General features: G+C 40.2%; 1 protein-coding gene across 3 annotated transcripts in view; it reads right to left on the reverse strand.

Moving 5' to 3' along the window:
• Nucleotides 1-1,086: 1,086 nt before the first annotated feature.
• TNKS (tankyrase) overlaps nt 1,087-23,623 on the reverse strand; it is a 217,022-nt gene continuing 194,485 nt past the window's right edge. Inside the window, exons 21-28 of one of the 3 annotated variants that reach the window (XM_055349107.2) lie at nt 22,694-22,814; nt 21,104-21,201; nt 19,557-19,631; nt 18,529-18,634; nt 17,901-18,087; nt 15,630-15,786; nt 11,000-11,054; nt 1,087-6,805 (exon numbers count right to left, since the gene is read on the reverse strand). In XM_055349107.2, the coding sequence (XP_055205082.2) occupies nt 11,001-11,054; nt 15,630-15,786; nt 17,901-18,087; nt 18,529-18,634; nt 19,557-19,631; nt 21,104-21,201; nt 22,694-22,814 (798 nt within the window). In that variant the 3' untranslated portion in view covers nt 1,087-6,805; nt 11,000. The other 2 variants (XM_055349106.2, XM_055349105.2) reach the window with 2 other exon arrangements.

Raw genomic sequence — 23,623 nt, forward strand, 5'->3', positions numbered from 1 at the left:
TTTTTTTTTTTTTTTGAGATGGAGTCTCACTCTCTTGCCCAGGCTGGAGTGCAGTGGTGTGATCTCAGCTCACTGCAAGCTCCGCCTCCCGGGTTCACACCATTCTCCTGCCTCAGCCTCCCAAGTAGCTGGGACTACAGGCGCCCGCCACCACACCCAGCTAATTTTTTGTATTTTTTGTAGAGACGGAGTTTCACCGTGTTAGCCAGGATGGTCTCGATCTCCTGATCTTGTGATCCGCCTGCCTTGGCCTCCCAAAGTGCTGGGATTATAGGCGTGAGCCACCGCGCCTGGCCTTCTGGTACTTAGTCTTATAGTGAAAGGTATTCTGGGATATAACATAACTAATTTAACCACTTCCAGTTTCACTTCCTCATCTGTAAAACAGAACTAAAAGGCCAGTTTTGCAAAGTTTTGGGGGTTACTAATGAAAATGTATGTATACAAAGTACTTGGTTCACATAGGGGCTCAATGATGGCTATTGTTATTTGCAGGGTTACTAGAATACTTCCATTTAATTATGTCTCTTTGTTGCTCTGACAATCCCTCTGGCAAAAAAGTTACTGTACAGATAAAATTCTAGGTTCAAATTTGCTATGTAACGGATCCCTAGGCATGGAGAAAGAGGGGAAGAATGGAAGGATTTTCTTAGTCCTCTGCACCAGGCACTGTGCTAAGTATTTAATACTTACTGTTGCATGAAGCAGGCGTTCTTCCCCTCCCTCTCCCCACAAGAGGTGGAGAAGGTGAGTCTGTGAGCAATCATGTTGTGCAAGGCCTCTGGGCTGCCTTTGGACCTGGTAGGAGGTGTGACTCTCAAGTGTCAGCCTGTTTGTTTAAGAGATATTTCTGAAAGGAACCCATGTTGCCCTTGCTATTGCAGAAGTTATTCAGTAACTCCCATGTGGGCTGAGAGGTGAGGATAAGTCACTTAAAACCCAGGTCTCACTGGAAGATGCAGAGCGAGGGTTGGTATTTGTATTCTGACAGTTTTTCAAGTCAGTTGTGTTAAGGTTGGTCAGGCAGAAATGAACAAGCAGGGCAAAATGAAAATACTTAAGAGCTAACCGCTATCCACACACGTGTACTTTAAAAATGGTTTTATTGAATATTAATCAATTACAAGTACAGTGAGCTAGACGTTAAGCCAAAGCACAATTGCAGGTTAAATATAATCACAAAGATGTCTTAAATAGAAACCCACCAGGCAGGCAGGTTAAGTTCCTTGATGCCCTCCTTTGGAAAGAAGTGGAGGGTGAGGGAAAAAGGACTTCCATTTCAGGTGACGAGATGATGACTAGAGGACTTTAACATGCTGTAGGTGACTTCCCATGACCAAATCTGTAGGAATGCCAGATTTAGAAAAATCAAACAATGAGAAAAACCAGCATGCTCAGTTAAATTTGAATTTCAGACAAATAATGAATGCTTTTACTGTAAATATATGCCAAATATTGCATGAAACATTCTTAATGTGAAATTGTTTCTCTGAAATTCAAACTTAACTGGGCATCTTGTACTTGATCTGACAATACTACAAATAGATAAATACAAAAAAGAAAGGAGAGGGGTTGTAACCCCTGCCACTGTTGGGTCACACAGAAACTAAAAATAAAAACAACACCAATAATGAACCAAAGAGTCACTACACTGGTTACTCACACAGACTAACATCACAATGAGAAAACACAATTACTACTCCGAGTGCTGTTGCCAGGCAACATAACATGTTCTCAAAGCTGGTTTTGTAAATGTTTGAGAAACCTTGATAAAAGTACCTTTTTAGTTTGTAGGTATCAAAGACAAACATTACTACTACAAAGATAAGATGAGCTTGAAACAATGGGAGCAGAAGCAGGTGTTATATGCACATGAAGAGTTTCAATGTTTTGTGTCATGGAGACAATGTTTACATACTCAAGGTCATCTTCTAGGTCTAGGCTATCGGCCTCAAAGATCTGTGTTCTTTCCTAACTTTGAATGGGTTTTCTAGCCTTTCATCCTGAACTTTGGGAGGGGTGCATGGGTGTGTGAGGGACACCCCACTACCAGGGTTCAACTGCATTTCTCTGCAAACACTCTGAATCAACACAAGGGCTTTCAGGGCTGCCTGCAGAAATGGGTAGACTGATGAAAAAGAAATCACAGAACAATCTGAATTCTGGAACGTGAAAGAAACCTCTTTGAAAGGATGGGAGGTAGGGCAGGTGCGAAGACGTGAAGTGTAAAGCAAAAAAGAATGTGAAAGGAGGAAAAGCCGAAATGCAATCTTACAGTGCGAATGTTATTTCAGAGGAGGCAGAACTCTCTGGCAATGTCTAAAACTGGTCATACTACGACCATATTGGGTCGTGCAAAGTATATAAAATCTTTAGCTTCCTGTAGGTTTTCACTTTAGTATAACCATAGTTTACATTTTCCAACAATTAAAAAACACAGCTTGCATATCACTCATATTCTACAAGGTATCACAGTTGCTGTCGTATCCCCACATACACAATTGAATAGGCTTTGAAATCTTTCCAGCACTTCTCCAAACCAGAAATCTGGTAGCTGAGGAAGTTCCAGTATGGAGAAATTGAAATGGATTAATTTTAATCAGCTCCATTGCATGTAAGGGAATATTACTTATGAAATATACCATCATAAAATAAGATGAACAGGTCTGAAACACATGGAGACATGGCCGACTCACTGACACACCTTTCAAACACTAAGAAATGGGACTACAATGTTTTATTTATTAAAATATAAAAGGTTAAAAAGTTTCTGCCATAGTTAAGGCTGTCTAGAGGGGAGAAATTTAATTTATTGATGGCAGAGTGCACAAGTTGCTGAAGAAGCCTCATGTTCTAGAGTAGTAGTTTTCGAGTGCATTTCCTTTCCATATGCTAGATGTGTACAATAGCTCAAACATCACTTTCACAGTTACTTTCTTTTCACTTCTGTCACTGATCTGACATTAAACAAATTTGACTTTACTCTTCAAATACATATCTGACATGAAATCCTATCTTAATGTCAGTTTTGAATACCTGCCAAATTAGTAAGGTCTATAGCTTTACATGAGACAATTAGTCCAACAGAAAACACAAGAAGAAGGCTATTTGTCACAGATATCACACAAGTGGGATTCGGATACAATGGGGGAAAGGTGCTTGAAAATACACACCACTTCTGTTTGCAAGGCCATTTACAGGAATCCAGATAGTGCACATGTTAAAAAGGCGGGGTTGGGGGCGATGCCCAATAACCCTTCGTGCGACTGGGAGAGACACTGAAACAGAAAAACCTAGACAACTTATTGCATTCTAATGCCGTTCTCCGGCATATATCAAAATTTTATTTTTTGTAAAATTGATACAATAATAGAATGTTAATCTACATTATTTGCTTGCCGTATTCAGGCATTTCTCTGTATACTTCAATGCACTTTGTATTTTGAGAGCAAAGGGAAATCAGTCTAGCCACTAACATCAAGCTCAAAGAAGTATAAGGATGCTATTTCATGAAAACATCCTAATGTTGATTCTACTTATGCTGCTTGAAAAGCTAGAAATTCCAAACTCCAAGAAGGAAAAGGAGAACAAGAATCCTGGTTGCACTGCTGTTATTTTGCATAGAATCAAAACTCTGGGTTCCATGCTGTCATTTGTTAACAAAGCGGCAGTGTTCTGAGCAAAGCGCATGAGGCCTAATACCCATTCCTGGTTGTGATACAAAAGCTAAGAGGTATCTGGTCTCCTTTTTTAAGACCCAAGATGAGGAGAAAATGAATGGAGTCAAAGGTCATTGTTGGAGCTAATTTTAATTCCAGACTAGTAATTTAGGAAAGAGGGAAGGAGGTCAAATACAGGGAAGGAGGTCAAATACAAGGAGAAAGTTTCGGGACCAGGGCACTTAATTTATGCCTGAGTCAAGTATCCAGTAGGCCAACAGCAGGTAAACTGGAACCATCAGGTCTGGAGAAGCCCTTTAGTTTTGGAACTCGGGTAAAGCTGGTGGAGACGTTCAGATTCTTTCTTCCATGTGGTTAGGGAAACAGAGGGGCCATTTTGGGGTAGGCCATATTGGATGATCCTAACTTGCTAGTATTTCTATATAGTACATATACAAAAAATAAAAGACTTCAGCCTAATTTAATGCCATGCTTTTATATTGGAAAGGGTTCTTCATACGGCTACAGATGAAAATCCCAAATGTAATAAACTTGTGCTAACTTTTGAGTGCACTCATGATGACCTTTGGTTTTCAAGTTCTGAAAAAAATGTATTTGGCTCCTGTGGTATATCCATTAACCCACTCTCTTAAGCAGATGAGTAATATATGCACACTCTTTCAAGGACTACTGTATACTTGAATCATTATAGGACAAGAAGCACCGCAAATGTCTTCCTTACACAGTACCTTCACTTGGCACACAGAGCATGAGACATATAACACTGGCAGTTTAAATACCGAACCACAGTTTAACTTCTCAAGTGTAAGGACCAAGATGAAAACTGGCGCATCCATTAATCTAGTTAGTATGATGGAAACAACATACAACCACAGTTAGGTAGTGGTTTATCTTTTTAATGAAGCTATAAAGCTTTCCATATCTATATCATATTAACTCTTTTACTTAACTAAAAATCACAGCTGTGTTTACCATTTTAAACTACGTCTGGGGGAAGGTAAGTAATACACACTTGACAGCTACTGAAAACTACACAGATGGCAATTTCTTCAACCCTTTGTTACAGCAAAAGAGAAGGAAAGAAGGGGAAAAAAAGCCCTCTTAATATCAACTCTCAAAGCTTCACATGGAATTCTAGTGCTATTAAACAAGTAGCCAAGACACAAACACCCAGCTTGGGTCACTGAAACTTCAAAAGAAGCAACAACTGAGGCTAATTCTTGATTTAATTTTGAGGACCCATGCAAAATTCAGCTACAAACATTCAGACTAGTCTGGATGCCTAGTTCCAGCACTGGGTTGAAGCCAAAATCAAAGCAAAATGTGTATATTTTAAGAGTCTATTTCTAGAAGTTTTGCATGTAACCATTTTATTTTGCTTCAGGAGATTAAAGGAGGTCACAGCTTAATCACCTTGCATTAAACCCATCGTTTTCAGGGCTTTGAATTGCAATGGCAAGTTTGTGTCACACTGTCTTTCCTATTCCTCCTCGTGTTTATATTTCTTTCGCTTCAAAGCAGAGTAGATGCACAGCATATCAAGTAAGTAAGTTAGTGCACTCAATTCATATTCAGTTAAGGTGAAAAGGGCAAGTGTAAGAACTATAAAGGATAATTTTTTTTATAAATGTCAATGGCACTTGGTAAACGTTGATGAAAATAAACAGTAATTTCACAAAGAAAATTGTATGGTATTTCTTTCTCACCTTCATTGAAAAAATAACAGAAAGGGCTTTGGTTTCAATTTTTGTTCTCCTTGTCTAAACACACTAAGAAGTTTGAAGAAATGGTTCAAAAATTTAATGCAAGGATCTTTATGAACTATTTGACGCATGCCACTCAAAATAAACCCCAAATCTGGAGTAAACAAAAAAGTCCTTGCATTTGTGTGTATCTATCCACTATTCGAGTCTGAATCCCAGCTTTCTCAACTAAAGAAACAAACAATCAAGTGGTATTTTTGTGACCCTCATCAAGTACAGTAATTTCACTGACTTTTGAAATAAGGCAGCTAATTTGGAGGGGGGTAACAATCCCAACAGTACAGATTAAGGGAAGGGAAGCATTTATTTTTTGGAGGCATCCCCTGGATCCACTGGGGCTGCAATGATACAGAACCACACGCTCCTCACCCTCCTTAATGCAGCTCTTCCTTCACAGCCTCCCCAGTTTTTTCACCTTGGAACTCAAGCCTGTGTCAACCTGCATCTCCAGTACTGTCCGGAAGACCTCTGTGGCAGGCTTGTGTTGGAAAGAGCAAGTGGCCTTCACCGGCTTTGACTTCTCTGAATTTAGGCGTTCCTAAGTCAGGTTGGTGTTTGTGCCCTTCTCTTGTAAGATAGGCCAATTCATAAAAGGGTACCAAAACTTGATGTTTTTTCCTTTTCATCTCAATTTATGATAACGAGAAGTGCAGCTACAGAGCAAAATAAAAAAATTTTAAAAAGTGGAAACTGAATCTTGCTCAGCCAGAAGCTTGGGTTGCACTGCTAATGATTTTGTCAGCGTGACTTTGTGCAAAATATCCTCAAGAAGGCTCTGGCTCATTTTCAAAGTAACCAAAAAAAACACAAAAAAACAAAAAACAAACAAACAATAGCCAATGATGCATGTCTGGCAAATCAAAAACAAGCTTGTTGCCTGTCGTATGTGTATATTTGTTATATACACGCCATGCATAACAAAACAAATGTAGTGTGTGAATTGTGAACATTTGAAAAAGCACTGGTTTTCTTATTTTCCATTTCCAAGTCTAGATCGAAGCAATCTTGTTTTAGAAATGGATAATTGCAATGAAAATGAGCCTGAGATATGTTAAAAGGCCGCCCCTGTAAACATTTCCTCAAAGGGAACAGTAGCAGTTGAGTATGTATCAGTTACTCATACTATTCATCACTATAGCAATGCTTTATAAAAGACAAACAGCTTATTTCTAGGCTGTCAGGGACTTCTAGAATATTGATGTTGTTGTTAGAAACAATCCTCTGTAGTCCAGTCCCAGGCTGAAATCTGATCTGGCCTTCACCAGCAGGCATTCACTAGGTCTTCTGCTCTGCGGCTGTTGCCGTCTGGGAAGGGGCTTCTGGCTTCATGATCTGGTAAGTGATAAGATACTCTGGGTATGCCTGGGAAGGACAAGAAGAAAAACAAATCACCCTTCTAGTAGGCACAATATTAAAGCCTTGCCGAATGTGGAAGCCTCAAAGGCTGTTAATCGTGACCAATATTCTATATAGACTCAGTTTCTTAATAGGTGCCTGAACAATTTGAGGTTCACCTACTTAACTGTAAATAAATGTGTATAAACCCTACAATCTAGAAAACTGAATATTATTTCTACTTGGAATACTGTCAATTAAGCTCCATTCATCCCTTATTAGAGAGCCATGTGTCATAAGCAGGGAAACTAAGGCCCGAGGTAGCACTAATATCTTTTTCACCTCACAGAGCATCGGTGCTGTCACACAGCGTGTGTTCAATAAAAGTTTGCTAAATGAAAGAAAAATTTTGCTGAATCCAGTCCAAATTAATCATAGAAGATGATGTAACCCACTGAGCTAGAAGGAGTAAGGGTGAGATGTACTGAGTCACCAATAACCCAGAAACGACAGTTTGGGAACAGTATTTAAAAACTGACTACTCAAAGGCATCATTTATTTACAGGAGAGATAAGGGCTCCGATTTAGACTGGCCTCCTTCATATTGTCTTTCTCTTTTTTCTTGCAGTCAGTAAAACACAAGGCTGTGTTTGGAATGGGAAGAGTTCTTCTTGGTGGGAGCAGGAAAAAGGAGGCTGATCAGAGGAAGCTGCTGAAAACCTAACCAGAAATTGCAGTGAAGGCAGCAATTTGGAAGGAGAGGTAGGACACCCCTTAGTGAGTAAACTATATAGGAATTCTTCAGCCCTAACTATAACATGACGATGAAACTAGATTCAGTAGTTCAGAGTGGTCTGTGACTAAAAGAAGACTCTTGGGTGAGCAAAGTGTTTTGGGGACCAAAAATAGTTTGTTCAATGCTGACCAACAAATTACTTGCATATAGATATAGGATAAGATAATAAAAGGAAAGAAAGATAAGTAAAAACTGAATAGTAATATTAGGATTTTTGTGAGAACTAAATGCAGAAGTCTTAGAATAGGTCTGGCATAGTAAGGATCTATTATTGTTATTATTTTTATTAGTATTATTCATTAGAGAGTACTCCCTCCTAAAAGCTCTCAGCAAGGACTTTAAAAATAACAAAAAAACATAAATATGTTAAGTTCTGTCTATATATATATGTATATAGAACCATTCATAATATTCTTTTCCATAATTCCAGTCTGCTCTGATTTTAGTTAAAAACAACAACAGTTTCTATTTTAGTACATTAGTGGGAAGAAACGAACATTGAAAATCTCTCCTGACTTTCCAATCTGAAGTCTCAGTAACCAGTCTGTACTTTTATTTTTGTGAGAATATTACAGTTTCTCACAAAAGAAACTATCTGTAGTTTTATCTTAAGACATACACTTAATTTTTGAAATGGTTTACTAAAACAATCTAGGTCAAATACCTACTGCTAATTCTAGAGTTGGGTATAAAAAATCTAGCAAAGCTCAAATACTGGTAAAAACTGAAAATACTAATTAATCAAGCAGGTGGCTTAATGGTCAAGAAAACTGTTTATCACCAGCATCCGTGTGTTGAGCATCTACCACATAAGGACACTCTGGTGTGAGATGTGGACCCTGCTGAGAAGGAGCTTACCGTGTGGACAGACAAAAACAGGAGAAATGTAAAAAGAACGCAGGCTGGCATATTCTGAGTGTCAAAAATGAGTGGATGCCCACCCCTACTTCCTTTTATCCGAGTGAAGTTTAATATCTATAATACTTTCTATGACATTTTTCTTGCGGAAAAGCTGTTGAAGCAAAGGAGTCAATAGTGCCGGTGTCTGCATTTAGGTAGCTCATGATTTAAGGGGATCCCTGACACACGTCCATCTTAGTCAGGTGGATTCTAAGATTCTAATGGCATGAGTTACTTAAAGGTCCTTATCTAAATGCTCCCGGTTCCTAATGATTAGCCTACTGAATTGTTTCTGTGTACCCTTGAAGTTACTAATTAATCGATTACAGTCCAGAGGGATTAAAGGTAAGGGAATTACTAAACTGCAGAACTAGAAGGGCCTAAGATGGACCAAAAACCATCATTTTCGGTCAGGTCACTTTCAATCCATGCTGGTTATACCAGCATAGGATGTATGTAGGTATTTATTTACTTATTTTTTAAATACACAACCACTTCTGCTAACTCGTTTTCTGAATTTTCTTCTTAATCCAAATCCCTAACACTAAAATTTAAATTCAAATGCTCTCAGTTTATGTCTCATAGAGGTGAGGAAGGGACCGTCCTGCTCTCTTGAATGATTCTGTATGTTTGGAAACCATTTTAGAAATCATTCTATTCTATAGTCTTTTCTTTTCCAGGTTAAGTAATTCTGCATTTTTCACATCAGTTCAGTAAAGTAGCTGAAATCTCTGGAGCAACCAAAGAGCAGAGAACACCTCTCCTTCATGTCTAATGTGAAGTTTAAAGTATAACATATACAAATACCACTGACATCTTAAGTCCAATCATATGTTATAATCAGAGCCATTTTTCTTTCCAAGTACAGTTCAGTTAACCTTCAATATATCTTTTCAATCTTCAAGAAAGAAACATTCCCACCAATAACGAATACTACTACTCAAATCATCCTCAATCAAAAACACATAAAACATGTGTGTGTTTTTGAAAGTTAAACATTAAGAGTGAAAGATGATTTAGAGTATGACTAAGGAGAATGAAATAAAAGTTAGCAAAGGAAAACTTCCCTATAAAATCAGCAAAAACTGCTCATGAGAAAGTACTCAATTAGCAGACACTACAGTTAACATGATCCATGTGTACAAGTATACCTGAATATGGAAGACCAATTATCCTCCCCGGAAATAAAATAAATGCTGAGTGCATTTTTTTATTTAGGCATTTTTTTTCTTTCAAGTAGGTTTTGTACTAATCAGTCTCTAAAATTATTTCATGAGACACTCTGACTAAATTATCCAGTCAAATTTTACCTGGGAGATGGTTAATTAGTAAATTTCAGAAAAGTAAACTTATACTTAAAAAGTAAACTTATACTTATCTTCTAAGTATTCCTTATTATTTCTTTGAACCCAATTATGAAATAAATATTTACCACTACAGATAACTTATATTTAAAATATAAGGTAAAGAGAACTGAAACCACTCATTAATGCCTAGTGATAACCATCTTATGTTGTGGGTGAATCAGAGATAACTTATAGTATATTTAAAATATATGGTAAAGAGAACTGAAACCACGCATTATCACCCAGTGATAACCATATTCTTATGCTGTGGGTGAATCTATGTTTGGTATATATTATGTAAATGTTAAAAAATACCAGACATATGAATATATTCATTTAACAATTCTGCTTTTGCTTAATATTTAGGTTGTTTAAATTTTTTATTGTGATAATCAAGACAGTGATGACTATTCATATATTCATGTATATAGTGTGTCAGTGATGACTATTCATATATTCATGTATATAGTGTGTGTTTGTGACTATCACTGATTATGCCAATACAAATTTCTAGAAGTATAATTACTGAATAAAAGTGAAAAAAAGCTTCTTTTCTATAAGTTTAAGGTTTATGATTTAAACAGAAAAATATGACAAATTTATTCCTTCCTTTTTATAAACTTTTTATTTGGAAACAGCTACCAACTTACAAGTAAGTTGCAAAAATTAAAATGGTACCAAAAACAGCTACATAACCTTACCGAGATCTACCTCCGAGATCTACCTTTGGGAAGGTTTTATTTATCTCATTTGCCCCATCCCTATCCCTGTATACTAGATACACACACACACACACACACGCACATTCTCCCCAAAACGTTTACAAGTTATATACATCATCATGGTCCTTCATCCCTAAATATGCCAGTATATATTTTCTAAGCATAGAGATATTGCCTTATGTAAGTACAGAATCAAACTTTTATTTTACATTGATATAATCCTTTTATTTAATGTCCATATTCCAATTCTGTCAGTCAGTTGATCTAATAATGTACTTTCTCTTCCAATACTGGATGCAGTTTGGGGGCAGAAGGTTAACTTAGTTTTCATGTCTCTTGGGCCTCATGTAATCTGGAAAGTTAGCACAGCCTTTCTTTTATAATATTAACATTTTTGAAGAATACAATCTTTCAACATTAAAAAAAGTAAAACATTCCTCATTTTGATTAGACTTACATCATGTATTTTTGGCTGGAATGCTGCAGAGATGTCGTGCCTTTAGAGTATCCACCTAGAGAGACAATATAAGCCTATCTGTCCCTCATTGGTGATGTTGATTTTGATCATCTGGTCAAGGCATTGTCCCCTTTCTCCAATATATAATTACTATTCCCCCCAGCCCCCTTTGAAAGTAAGTTTGTAATAAGAAAACCACGCAAATATTCTTTTCCTTAGTGAAACAATCCCCATATTTAGCATCCATTAATAATTCTTGCCTGGTCTAATAATGGGTACATGATGAGTCCCATGTCATCCCTCCCTCCCTCTACCCCCTCCTTCCCTGTTTCTCCCTCCCTCCCTCCACCCCTCCTTCCGTTTCTCCCTCCCTCCACCCCTCCTTCCCTGTTTCTCCCTCCCTCCTTCTCTCCCTCCCTCTCTCCCCCTCTACCTCCCTTCTTCCCCCTCCCTGCTTCCATCCCCTCCCTCCCTCCCCACCTCTGTCTCCTCTCACTCCCTCCCACTCCCCTTCTCTCCCTCACTCCATCCTCCTCACTCCCTCTTCCTCCCTCCCTCTCTCACTCTACCCCTCTCCCTCCCTCCCTCTCACTCTCTCCCTCTGCCTCCCCCTTTCCCTCTCTCACTCTTCCCCTCTCCCTCTCTCTCTCCTCCTCTCCCTCCCTCTCCCTCTGCCTCCCTCTCTCACTCTCCTCCTCTCCCTCTCCCTCCCTCTCACTCTCCCCCTCCCTCCGCCTCCCTACACCTCTCTTTCCCTCACTCATTCCCTTATCCCTCCCTCCCCCTCTCCCTCTGTCCGTCTCCCTTCCTTCCTCCATCTCACCCTACATTCCTCCCTCTTGCCCTTCCTCTCTCTCTCTCCCTCCCTTCCATCCTCACCCTCCCTCCCTTCAGCTCTCTCTCTCCCTCGCTTCCTCCCTCTCTCCCCCTCTGACTCCCTACACCTCTTTCCCTCACTCCATCCTCCTCATTCCCTCGTCCCTCCCTCCGTCTCCCACCCTCTCCGTTCTCTCCCTCTATTCCTCCCTCCATCTCACTTCCTTCCTCCATCTCTCCCTCCTGACCTTCCTCTCTATCCCTCCCTTCCATCCTCACTCTCCCTCCCTTCCTCTCTTTCTCCCTTCCTCTTTACTTCCTTCTTTCTCTCTCCCCGTCCGTTCCTTCGTCTCTCTCTCTCCCTGTCTGTCCCTCCCTTCCTTCCTTCTTTCCCTTCCTTCCTCTCTCTCTAGCTCTCCCTCCCTTCCTTCCTCTCTCTCCCTTCCTCCTCCTCTTTCTCCCTTCATTCCTCCTCCTTTCTCTGTCCCTCCTTCCCTCCCTCTTTTCTGTCTTCCTCTCTCCATCCCTGCCTTCTGATCGCCCTTTCTCTCTCCCTTTCTCCATTCTTCTCTCTCTCCCTCCCTTATCTCTCTCTCCCCATCTCTCCCTCCCTCCCCTGCCATTCCCTCCCTTCCTCTCTTCCTCCCCCTTCCTTCCTCTCTCACTCCCTTCCTCCCCACCTTCCTTTTTCTCTCTCCTTCCTCCATTCCTCCCTCTTTCTCTGTCCCTCCCTCCCCTTCTCTTTTCCTTCCTTCCTTCTGCTCTCTCCCTCCTTTCCTTTCTCTCCCTCCCTACCTTCCTCTCTCAATCCCTTCCTCCCTCTTTCTTTCTCCAACCCTTCCTCCTTTCTCCCTCCATTCATCGCTCTTTATCTGTTCCTCCCTCCTTCCCTCCCTTTCTTTCCCTCTCTCTCATCTTCCTCTCTCTCCCACCCTTCCTTCCACTCTCCCTCACTGTCTCCCTCCCTTTCTTCTCTTTCTCTTTCCCTTTCTTCTTCTCCCTTTGTCTCTCTCCCTCCCTACCTTCCCCTCTCTCTCTCTCCCTCCCTACCTTCCCCTCTCTCTCTCCCTCCCTTCCTCTCTCTCTCCATTTCTTCCTCTCTCCCTTCCGCTCTCAAGCTCTCTCCCTCCCTTCCTTCTCTTCCTCTCTCCCTTCCTCCCTCTCTCCCCCTCCCTTACTCTCTCCCTTCCTCCTCGTCTCTCCCTCCCTTCTCTCTTCTACTTCTCCCTTCCTTCCTCTTTCTCTCCTTCCCTTCCTTCCTTCCTCTACCTCTCCCTCCTTTCCTCCCCCCTCTACTTCCCTTCTCGTTTCTCTCTCCCTCCCTCCCTTCCTCTCCCACCCTCCTTTCCTTCCTCTCTCTCCCCCTCCCTTCCTCTCTTCCTTCTCCCTTTCTTCCTTCTTTCTTCTCCCTCCCTCCCTTCTTTCCTCTCACTTTCTCCCTTCCTTCCTGTCTCCCTCCCTCCCTCTTTCTACCTCCCTTTCTTTCTCATTCCCTCCCTCCCTACATTCCTTCTTCTGTCTCTCCCTCTCTCCCGCTCCCTCCCTTCCTTCCTCTCTTCTCCCTCCCTGCCTCTCTCCCTCCTTTTCTATCTCCCTCCTCTCCCCCTTTCCCTCCCTTCATCCCATCCTCCCTCGTTTCCTTCCTCTTCCTCCCTCCCTCCCATCCTTCCTCTCCCTCTCTTTCCTCTTTCACTCCCTCCCTCTCCTTCCTCCTGTCTCTCCTTCCCTTCCTCCCTCTCTCTGCCTCCCTATCTCTCCCTCACTACCTTCATCTCTCTGTCTCCCCCTCTCCCTCCATCCCTTCCTCCCTCCCTGCCTTCTGTTCTCCCTCACTTCCTCTCTCCCTCCCTCCTTTCTTCTGTCTTTCTCCCTCCCTCCCATCCTTCCTTCCTATCTCCTTCCCTTCCTCTCTCTCTCTTCCCCTCCCTTCCTTCCTCTCTCCCCCCCTTCCTTTTCTCTCTCCATCCCTTCCTCCCTTTCCCTCACTTCCTCCCTCTTTCTCCCTCTCTTCCTTTCTGTTCCTCCCTTCCTTCCTCTTCCTCTCTCCCTCCCTTCCTCCCTCTTTCTCTGTCCCTCCTTCCCTCCCTTTTCTCCCTCCCTTCCTTCCACTCTATCCCCATCCCTTCCTTCTGCTCTCCCTCACTTTCTCCCTCCCTTCCGCTCTCTAGCTCTCTCTCCTTCCCTTCCTTCCTCTCCCTCCCTCCCCTCTCTCCCTTCATTCCCCCTTCTCCTTTCCTCCCCCCCACTTCCCTTCTCTCTCTCTTCCTACCTTCCTTTTTTTCTCTCTCCTTCCTCCAATCCTTCCTCTCTCACTCTGTTCCTTCCTCTCTCGCTTTCTCCCTTCCTCCCTCTCTCCCTCCCTTCCTGCCTCTCCCCTCCATTCATCCCTCTCTCTCTTTCCCTCCCTCTTTCCTTCCTCTCTTCCTCCCTTTCTTTCCTCTCTCCCTTTCTCTCTTCCTTCCTCCCTTCCTCTCTCTCCCCTTCTTTCCTTCCCTTTATCTCTTTCCCCCTTCCTTCTTCTCTCCCTCTTTTCCTTTCCTCTGTATCTGTCTTCCTTAGTATCTGTCTCCCTTTCTTTCCCTCCCTGTCTCTCTCTTTCCCTCCCTCCCTTCCTCTCTCTCTCCCTCCCTCCTTCCCTTCCTACCTCTCTCTCATTTCCTTTTTTCCTCTCCCTCCTTCCTCTCTCTCTCCTTTCCTTCCTCTCGCTCCCTCCCTTCCTTCCTCTTTTTTTCTCTTGCTCTCTCCCTCCCTTCTGCCCTCTCTCCCTTCTTCCTCTCCCTCCTTTCTTCTCTCTTCCTTCCTTCCTCTCTCCTCCCTCCCTTCCTCCCTCCCTTCTTTCCTCACTCTCTCCCTCCCTTCCTCTCTCTCTTCCTCCCTCAGTTCCTTCCTTCCTCTCTTCTCTCCCTCCTTTCCTTCCTGTCTGTCTCTCTCTCTCTCCTTCCCTCCCTTCCTTGGTTTCTCTCTCTCTCATATACACACACATGCTTATATTACTACTTACCCATAAATTTACATGGGTGTACACACACGTTAGAAACCATGAGATCATAGTAATACTTCCAATTTCAGTCCACCCTTAGAGTCTTTCTTACCTTCTCCATTCCATATTTGTATGTCCCTTCTTCTACCATGAGAATTTTGGCTCCTCAAATCAATACATCAACACATCCGCTCATGTGCTCAATCCTATAATATGCCTAAGAGTTTCACTGTTTTGCCCACAGTATCGCCACCAACACATTTACTAAAAGGAGTTCAGGATTCCTTTGTCAGTCTTCCCCCAACAGCATTCCCTACCCTGCCCATGACTGAAGACACAGTGTAAAATACTGTTTTCATAGGTTATATATATTTAGTTATTTCCTTCTTTATTTTTCTCTTTTAGTGTAGTTATGGTATTCATCTGAAGTTCAGTTACATTCAGACAAATTGTTTTTGTTTTTGGACAAATCCTGTGGCATGTACATCCATGAAGACCCACTAATAGCAGCTGCCCTGGCATGCTGCGCATGAAGTGGCACAAGGCATTAGTATAGAGCTGCAGGCCTCAAAACGGCATGAGGGCCCAAGCCTTTGTTTCTCAGCTGCCCTCTTGTTCACACTGTGTTATGTGGCTGACAGCTACTAATGGGTTTTAGGTAAAAAGCTGATGTCAAAGAATTACTTTGATACCTTTATTTTGTATCTGAAGTAATTAATACTAGCACACTGTGTGGTGGATATTTCATTGAAAAGTTTCTCAAGTCTTACACGGTCTCTGTGCTCTATTGACATGTTTGTGAACTTGGTTATGCTTGTTTGATGAGTAACATACCTGTTCTCCTCTGTAGATGACATATTCAGCATATGCCAGCCCATTGACGCTGGGTCTACCAATGACTGAGTGGTGCCCTGGAGGCGCATGGGCCATTTTCATGGTGCTAAACTGCAGAAAGGATTTCCCAAGGGTCACTCTACAGAAGAGCATTTGTCTAAGGAAAAAGAAAAAAACAATGCTTTGAAGGAAGCTTTAAGTCTTACAAAAATATAACTGCTAGATCTATTAATTTTTTAAAAATGTAACATAAGGCAAGCTAATTTAAATGTCATTTTCAGATTTATGAGTAGGAATGGGATGGAATTTGATATAATGATTTACTATAAACAGTTACCAGACTCAATAGTTACACTTAAAGTTTAAAGTAGTTTTGGTATGGCTTAGGAATCGGCCATAGAAAATGCTTGCTAGAGAGATAAAGACGATCCTGGCTAACACGGTAAAAACCCTGTCTCTACTAAAAATACAAAAAATTAGCCGGGTGTGGTGGCAGGCGCCTGTAGTCCCAGCTACTTGGGAGGCTGAGGCAGGAGAATGGCATGAACCCGGGAGGTGGAGCTTTCAGTGAGCCGAGATCGCGCCACTGCACTCCAGCCTGGGCGACAGAGAGAGACTCCGTCTCAAAAAAAAAAAAAAAAAAAAAAAACCGAGAAATTTTCAAGAATATATAGCATGTAAAAGTATTTTTGGTTTTTTTTTGTTTGTTTTTTTGCTTCAAACCTAATTCCTCTGGAGACAAAAATGAACCTAAATAAGCAATAAAAGTGAACCTCAATGAAAATTAACAATCGCTCATTAAACAACCTCCACCTCCTGGGTACTCACCATTCTCCTGCCTCAGCCTCCCGAGTAGCTTGGACTACAAGCGCCCGCCACCACGCCCGGCTAATTTTTTGTATTTTTAGTAGAGACGGGGTTTCACCGTGTTAGCCAGGATGGTCTCAATCTCCTGACGGCATGATCCGCCCGCCTCGGCCTCCCAAAGTGCTGGGATTACAAGTGTGACCCACCGTGCCCAGCCTAAAATTTCTCTGTATTCGTAACCACAGAGGTCTTAATGGAAGGATGTTTCCTTCTGGATATATGACATCCGACTCCAAATGGCTGATGGCAATAATTTTGTTCAAAACACAACTGAGAGATAAGTTTTAAGGTCAGTAATCACAATTTCAAGGTTACTGGGGCTTTTCTCCCTCAGAGATCCTTGTTCTGAAATTATTTGGGTCTTTTTAAGGTCTTAACCAAATTACAAAATATCTTATTAACCTGGCTTGTTAAAAAGAATGCATTTGGTAAGTTTACAGAGAAATGTAATAAATCCCAATCTTTGTACAGTATAATTCTTTTGTATTTTTTCATTGCCAAGGAAAGGGAAAGTACTTACTTTTTTCGCCACTGACATCAGAGAGAGTATACCATTATTCTCTCCAATTTTTGAGTTTTAAAAGTCTGTTAACAAGGCCAATATTCATTTGTTTGCTATTAATTCCAAAGATGATATTTTAAGTTGCCAAGGCTAATTATATATCCTGCCTTAAAACAACAACATCACCAGCAACATGAGAAGTAAAGAGTCTATGTTTTTTATAGAAGTGTGTCTTCATTCAAATGTGACTAGAGCTAGCAGTTCTTTGTTCCACAGAAATCATCCTTAGCCTTGCCATATTCTGATTACAAAGCAAGAAAAGTGAAGCCCAGGGAGAAAGCCAAGATGCAGGGAGTTTTATCATAACCCGTGACTGGAGGCCATGTACCTGGTTTTTACCCCTGGTTATCTGCTCTGTTGTTATTGCTCCTGTCAGAAGAGGCTGATCAGCTGTTCCCACCCATTCCCGGAACCAACGGGATTTACTGGGATGCAAGACTGAGGATAATCTGTGACTTCTGCAGAGCCTGATAAACTAATTTGGGGCTGGGCACGGTGGCTCATGCCTGTAATCCCAGCGTTTTGGGAGGCCGAGGTGGGCATATCATGAGATCAGGAGTTCGAGACCAGCCTGGCCAACATGGCAAAACCCCATCTCTACTAAAAATACAAAAATTAGCTGGGCGTGGTGGCGGGTGCCTGTAATCCCAGCTACTGAGGAGGCGGAGGCAGGAGAATTGCTTGAACCCAGGAGGTGGAGGTTGCATGAGCCGGGATCGTGCCACTGCACTCCAGCCTGGGTGACAAGAGCAAGACTTCATCTCAAAAAAAAAAAAAAAAAAAAGACAATTTGGTTTGTGACCTAGGGGTGGGAAACGTTACACTAATGGCAAGATGCTTACCTGTGACATATATAGCATGACCTGTCCTTGTGTGTAGGGCAGCCTGTTCCTCCTCCAATTCCATAAACATACTGGTTGCTTTTTGAGGAGTTTTCAGCAAAATAAATCCCGGCCCCAAACATTCCTCCTATGTATGCATGTCGCTCATCAAACCCTTTATGAATAATGGCATTAATGAAAGGAGAACCTAGAAATACGAAGACAGAAGGATTCGTTTTTGAACACTTTTCTAGAAGCTCAATTACCTGCACACTATTTGCATCGGGCAGGTTAATATTAAGAAATGAATGGTGTATAAATGAAAAGTATTTTCTAAGAAGGTCTATTATACATAATAATGTACTAGTACAAAATTACAACAAAAGTAATTCACTAGGTGGCTCAATTTGCAATTTAAGTTCTAAAATAATTTTAGATCAAGTATTTTCACTGTATATGCACTGGAAAGTCTGTACTAATGTGTGATACATGAGAAAGCTGGTACCAAGAAGTAATTATTTGAACAAAATAATCAAAACAAGCCGTTTTTAACACAACCGTATTATAGTCAATTTAACGTAGGTTTTTCACTTTACTAACTCCTGCGAACGCCCAGGGAGACGTCCACCGTCCCTGCCATGCTGCTTACCATGAAACAACATGCGCTCATTGTGATGGTTGTGATTCTCCTCAGACACTTCCTTCTGTCGGTGGCAGAACCGCTCCCTCAACTTCTTGTTGACAACTTTTTGAATCTTTAAGGATGAAGAAGAAAGAAACGTTATCAGTGAAATGTGCATTTATGATTTAAAATGAAAAGTATGTTTTCCTTTTAGGAAGGTTCAATTTTTATTTTGCTTAAGACATAATTTAAAAGTGATAAAGCTACCATGTCAGTGTAATTCAGAAAATACTCTAGCTGTTAGTGACATAATTTTCAGTTACAGTTTTTGTTATTCTATACCAGACCTGGCTGTTACCTCTAAATCACCTCAGGATTAAAAAAAAAAAAAAAAAAGGTAAAAAGGTTATGTTTAGGCATCTCCCCAGACTTAATAAGTTTTAGGAGATGGATAAGTTTTAGGAGATGGGGATCTGTAAATCTATTTTTTTTAAAAAAGTTCCCTGGGTTATTCTGATATGTACCAGTATAACTTTTACAGGTCTGTTAACTCAAAGGGTTAAACCAGTTCTCTACAGATTTTATTCATCTTTATGATACCCCTTTGTAAAAAGCTTGAGTCATCTGTTCCGTATTATAAATTAAGATACCGAGATTAAGAAATATATGTATTCTGGGGTAATTACTGGTTCAATTAGATTGAAGATCCAGGACTTTGATGCAACTTTCAAATGATAAAAAACATTATTGTCAGCTATGGCCTGTATTTGTGCATGAGCAGGGAGACCAATATCCATGTAAGTATCACTAGTACAAGCTGATTTAGCCTACTGTTTGTAGCTTTGGCGCTTTCAGAATGTCTCTATTTTTAGTGACGTATTGTCTTGGGGAGTTAGAGATATTGTAGTGAGAAGAGTGCTATCTGACTTCAGATAGGTGACGAATTATCTTTCACAGTTTGAAAATATGACTTAATAAACTTTTTTCATTGTCTAGATTTGGTTTTTAGGCAAGCCTTGCAATCCAGTTTTCACCATGAAACTTTAAACACTTACTCGAATGACGTTGTATCTGTTGAAGATGCCGCCAGCATTACCACCATCTCTGTGTTCTCGAATTGTACTTTGCATCTATAGAACAAAATAACTAATTTTATAAAAACATCCCAGTGTGTAATTCTAGACATTGATGAGTCTAAAATTCAGTATTAATAAATAAATAGGAGTTCACTATAAATTGATGAACAAGTTTAGTGGATAAGTATTTTTGGTGAGAAAATAATTTCAAACATAAATATTAAATTTATGCACTTTCTATTTACTTTTAAATAAAAGTTCTGAAAGAGTTTTCTGTAAACACAATGGGGAAACATATTAAAAAACACATTAAGTCATCTACAATTACTATCTTATCTTATTGAGAAGAAGAACTAACAAACACTCTGATTAAGTCAAACAAAAACTCCTTACATTCAATTAATGCCCATTGGACAAATGCTAAAAATAAACAATTTTTAAAAACTATTCTGTAGGTGAAATATTCCATATTATCTCAATAGTCTTCAGCTTGGGATCTCTAAGTATATTTACACAGACCAGGGGACATTGACTATAACGTACTACTAAAGGGAATAACTGTCTTCTGACTACTCTCTAAATTAAAAATAATTATGGAAAAGAAAAATGTTTTAAAGATCGAACTTTCTCAGAGGATTAACTCAATAAAATAAATTCTCTTCCTTACTGCTCCACTTGTGAAGAGTCACTACATTTTTGACATTATTATCAAAATGTACTAACTGCTAGGAGAATTAGGTAGTAAGACACCAGACCCCATGATGCCTTCCTGATGCGCTAAGTATGAGCTGAAATACAGCCCTGGGGTCATGGTCCTGAGTTCCCTATGCAAGTTCCTAGCCTGGGAATGAAAATAAAATGAGCACTAATTAAACAAACAAACAAGAATTAGGCATACCTTTTTCTGCCTAGGTATTTGCATAACACAATTGGGTAGCTTACTTATAACAATGGCATTAGGCTGTTTGTTTATGCATAAGCCGTCAGTGGAGCAGGAGTCTCACTGGCATCTGACCACCAGGAGGGTCACACAAACAGCCTTCATAGGGGCTCAGAAGAACTGTGACTGGAAAAATGTTATACAAAATAATGAGGCAGACCCAGAAGCATACGTGACGATTAGGCATATTATTTTATAGTCACATTTATAACTGCATAAAAACAAGGATGAGAACATATTTGCTCTCTATGAGGCAAGAGTTTTTCATTCTATGTCATTCTTAGGTGGCACTGTAACAATATAAGAAAATAGTTCTAATAGGCTCCTTATTTTGCATGAGATTCAAGAAAATCTCCAGAATAAAAAGACAGATGGGCCCCATGCATTAGAAAACCTAGGCTTATGATGTGAAAACCATGTGGCGCCGTCATATTTTAATTTTGGCAATATTCTACCACAATGGCTAAGACAGACTGATTAATAGGCATGTCACCGCAAGGCAATGTAAGACGAGCTTACTTCCAGAAAAACAGGTTTATCCACAGATTTCAAGAAAAGCAAATGAAAGATTTCTGATGTATATTACCTCTTCTTCCACTGACTGATATTCTTTATCTTCTGGAGCAAGATCCAGCAAAATCGTTCCCTGATTAACACAGTGAAAAGTCAAATAAGGATTGGTGCCTGTCGGAGAGAAAAATTAACATATAAAACAAAAGTCTACACTACTCAGGCTCTATTTTATAAAAAAAAAAATTCATAATAAGTAATTGACGTTTTGGAACAGACCTAAACTATCTGCAATTTGAACCTGATAAATTCAGTTACTTTAAACAAATATACTCAAAGACAGGAGAAAAAAATGAAGATATTTGGGGACTGATTTTATCTGTTTTTTTTTTTTTTTTTTTTTTTGAGACGGAGCCTTACTCTGTCGCCCAGGCTGGAGTGCAGTGGCGTGGTCTCGGCTCACTGCAAGCTCCGCCTCCCGGGTTCACGCCATTCTCCTGCCTCAGCCTCCCTAGTAGCTGGGACTACAGGCGCCCACCACCACACCCGGCTAATTTTTTGTATTTTGTTTAGTAGAGACAGGGTTTCATCATGTTAGCCAGGATAGTCTCAATCCCCTGACCTCATGATCTGCCTGCCTCGGCCTCCCAAAGTGCTGGGATTACAGGCGTGAGCCACCGCGCCCAGCCCAATTTTATCTGTTGTTATAGAGCTTCTTGTACACACTGCAGGGTTCAACAAATATCTGTTGAATTAAACTCTATCATGAACATACATGAAGCTATGTCTGACACAAAAGAAAAACATGCACTGACATCACAATATAGTCAGATCTAAAATATAAAAATTATCCTCTAAAAACTCTTGTAAGATGGCTTGAAATAGCCACTTACAATTGTTTTAAAACACATTATCTTTGTTAGTTTCATGGGTGAACTAAAATACAGATAAATAAGCAAGACTCAAGCACAAAATCTTCCAGTTTGAATTTCACATCACTCTTTTATAATTTGATTAGCTCTGTAGATTCTCCTTCCTTGCTTTCCTATAGTGAAGGTGCTTCTAACAAATAGAGAAATGGGTAAAAACAGAGGGGAAAGAGGCTTGTAACGGCAAAGTACAATGGAAAAAGACAAAGCTGACAGTCATGTGGGAGGGAGGAAAGTTCAAGTTAAGAAAGGTTAGATTGTAAAAAACCATGTTAGGAATGTTTGATTCTATCCTAAAAGAAACAGGATTCTATTACAGGGGTTTAAGCAATGGAGTGATATGATCATATAATCATTTTGAAAAGATTGTGTTCACATTGTAGAGAAGGTACTGGAAGGAAGCAGGAAGCAAATGTAAAGACTGGAGATAAATGAGGTGGTTGGGACAGTCCACGAGAGAGAATGGTGGCTTGGATCAAGTGACAGTCATGGGAAAGGACAGAAGTACAGAGATTCCAGAAAAATTGAGGATACAAAGTGTTGGGAGAGAGGGAAGACTGACTCAGATTTTTCCAGCTAGAGGGAGCATGAGGCCAATAACTGACATGGGGAAGGGACAGGAGGTACAATAGTTCAGTGTATGGTTCTGGGATTGGACTGCCTGAGTTCAACTGTCAGCCCCAATACTTACCTTGTACCACTGATTTCTGAAATTTGTTTTTTTCTGAATAGCTTACCTTGTTGTCCACCTAAAAGTCTTTCTACTCCTTTGATTAATTTGTGGCGGTGCCCATAAGCATTGATGCCTATTTCTTTCAACTCTTCATGACCCATATCAGCCAACACATCTAGTGTAATCTGAAAAATGAAACAAAATTAGCTGTGATATCTTTAACAGTTCTTAAGAGGACAAAAGCTTTTCCAATTGCCTTCAATACTATGAGTACCATTCAAATTAAGAAAATTCTTTTGTTCCCTTTATAAAGATGAGCTTACAATTTTTTTAAAGTTGTCTTGATAGTCTCATCAGCTTTTCTGCTTACTTGAAGTACTCCTTGATTTGCTTTTTGTCCATGAGAATTAAAAAGGGAGAAACAATACTATAGAAATACAAAATGATCATCACTATATTTCCTTTAGATTATTTTGTTCTATCATCTACTGCTTGCCTCAAGATAGAGGAGGAATCAGTAGCTTGAAAATGGGAAAACACCAGATCTCAGTATCCAGCAGGGAGTAGAAATGAACGGTGGGGGAAAGGGAGAGGCGTTCAGCACAAGTAAACAACGCAGGAAAAGGAGAAAGCAATTTTTAGATGAAGATAAGGAAGAACTTCTCAGTGCTAAGAAATACTCAAGCCTGGGACAGGCTGCCTTAAAAGGCAGTGAGATTGACATCTCAAGTATTTGGTTAGATTACAAACTGTTTTAAAGAGGCTACATTTTAAAATTCCAATTTGGATAACAAAATTAGATTATTTTTAAACTCATAAATTCTCAGACTTAATCCCTTCTCCTTAAAATACATTCTGTTTTTATACAACATAGTGCTTTTTAATTTTTGGTTAGTTTTTAACTTTTGGTTATTCATCCTTGTAAAATGGAGATGATTAGTTGGCTCAAAATAACCTAATTCCTTTATGGACTAAAGTAGCTGGGACTCTACTA

Source organism: Gorilla gorilla, chromosome 7 (genome assembly GCF_029281585.2).
Source record: "Gorilla gorilla gorilla isolate KB3781 chromosome 7, NHGRI_mGorGor1-v2.1_pri, whole genome shotgun sequence".
Lineage (NCBI taxonomy): Eukaryota > Metazoa > Chordata > Mammalia > Primates > Hominidae > Gorilla > Gorilla gorilla.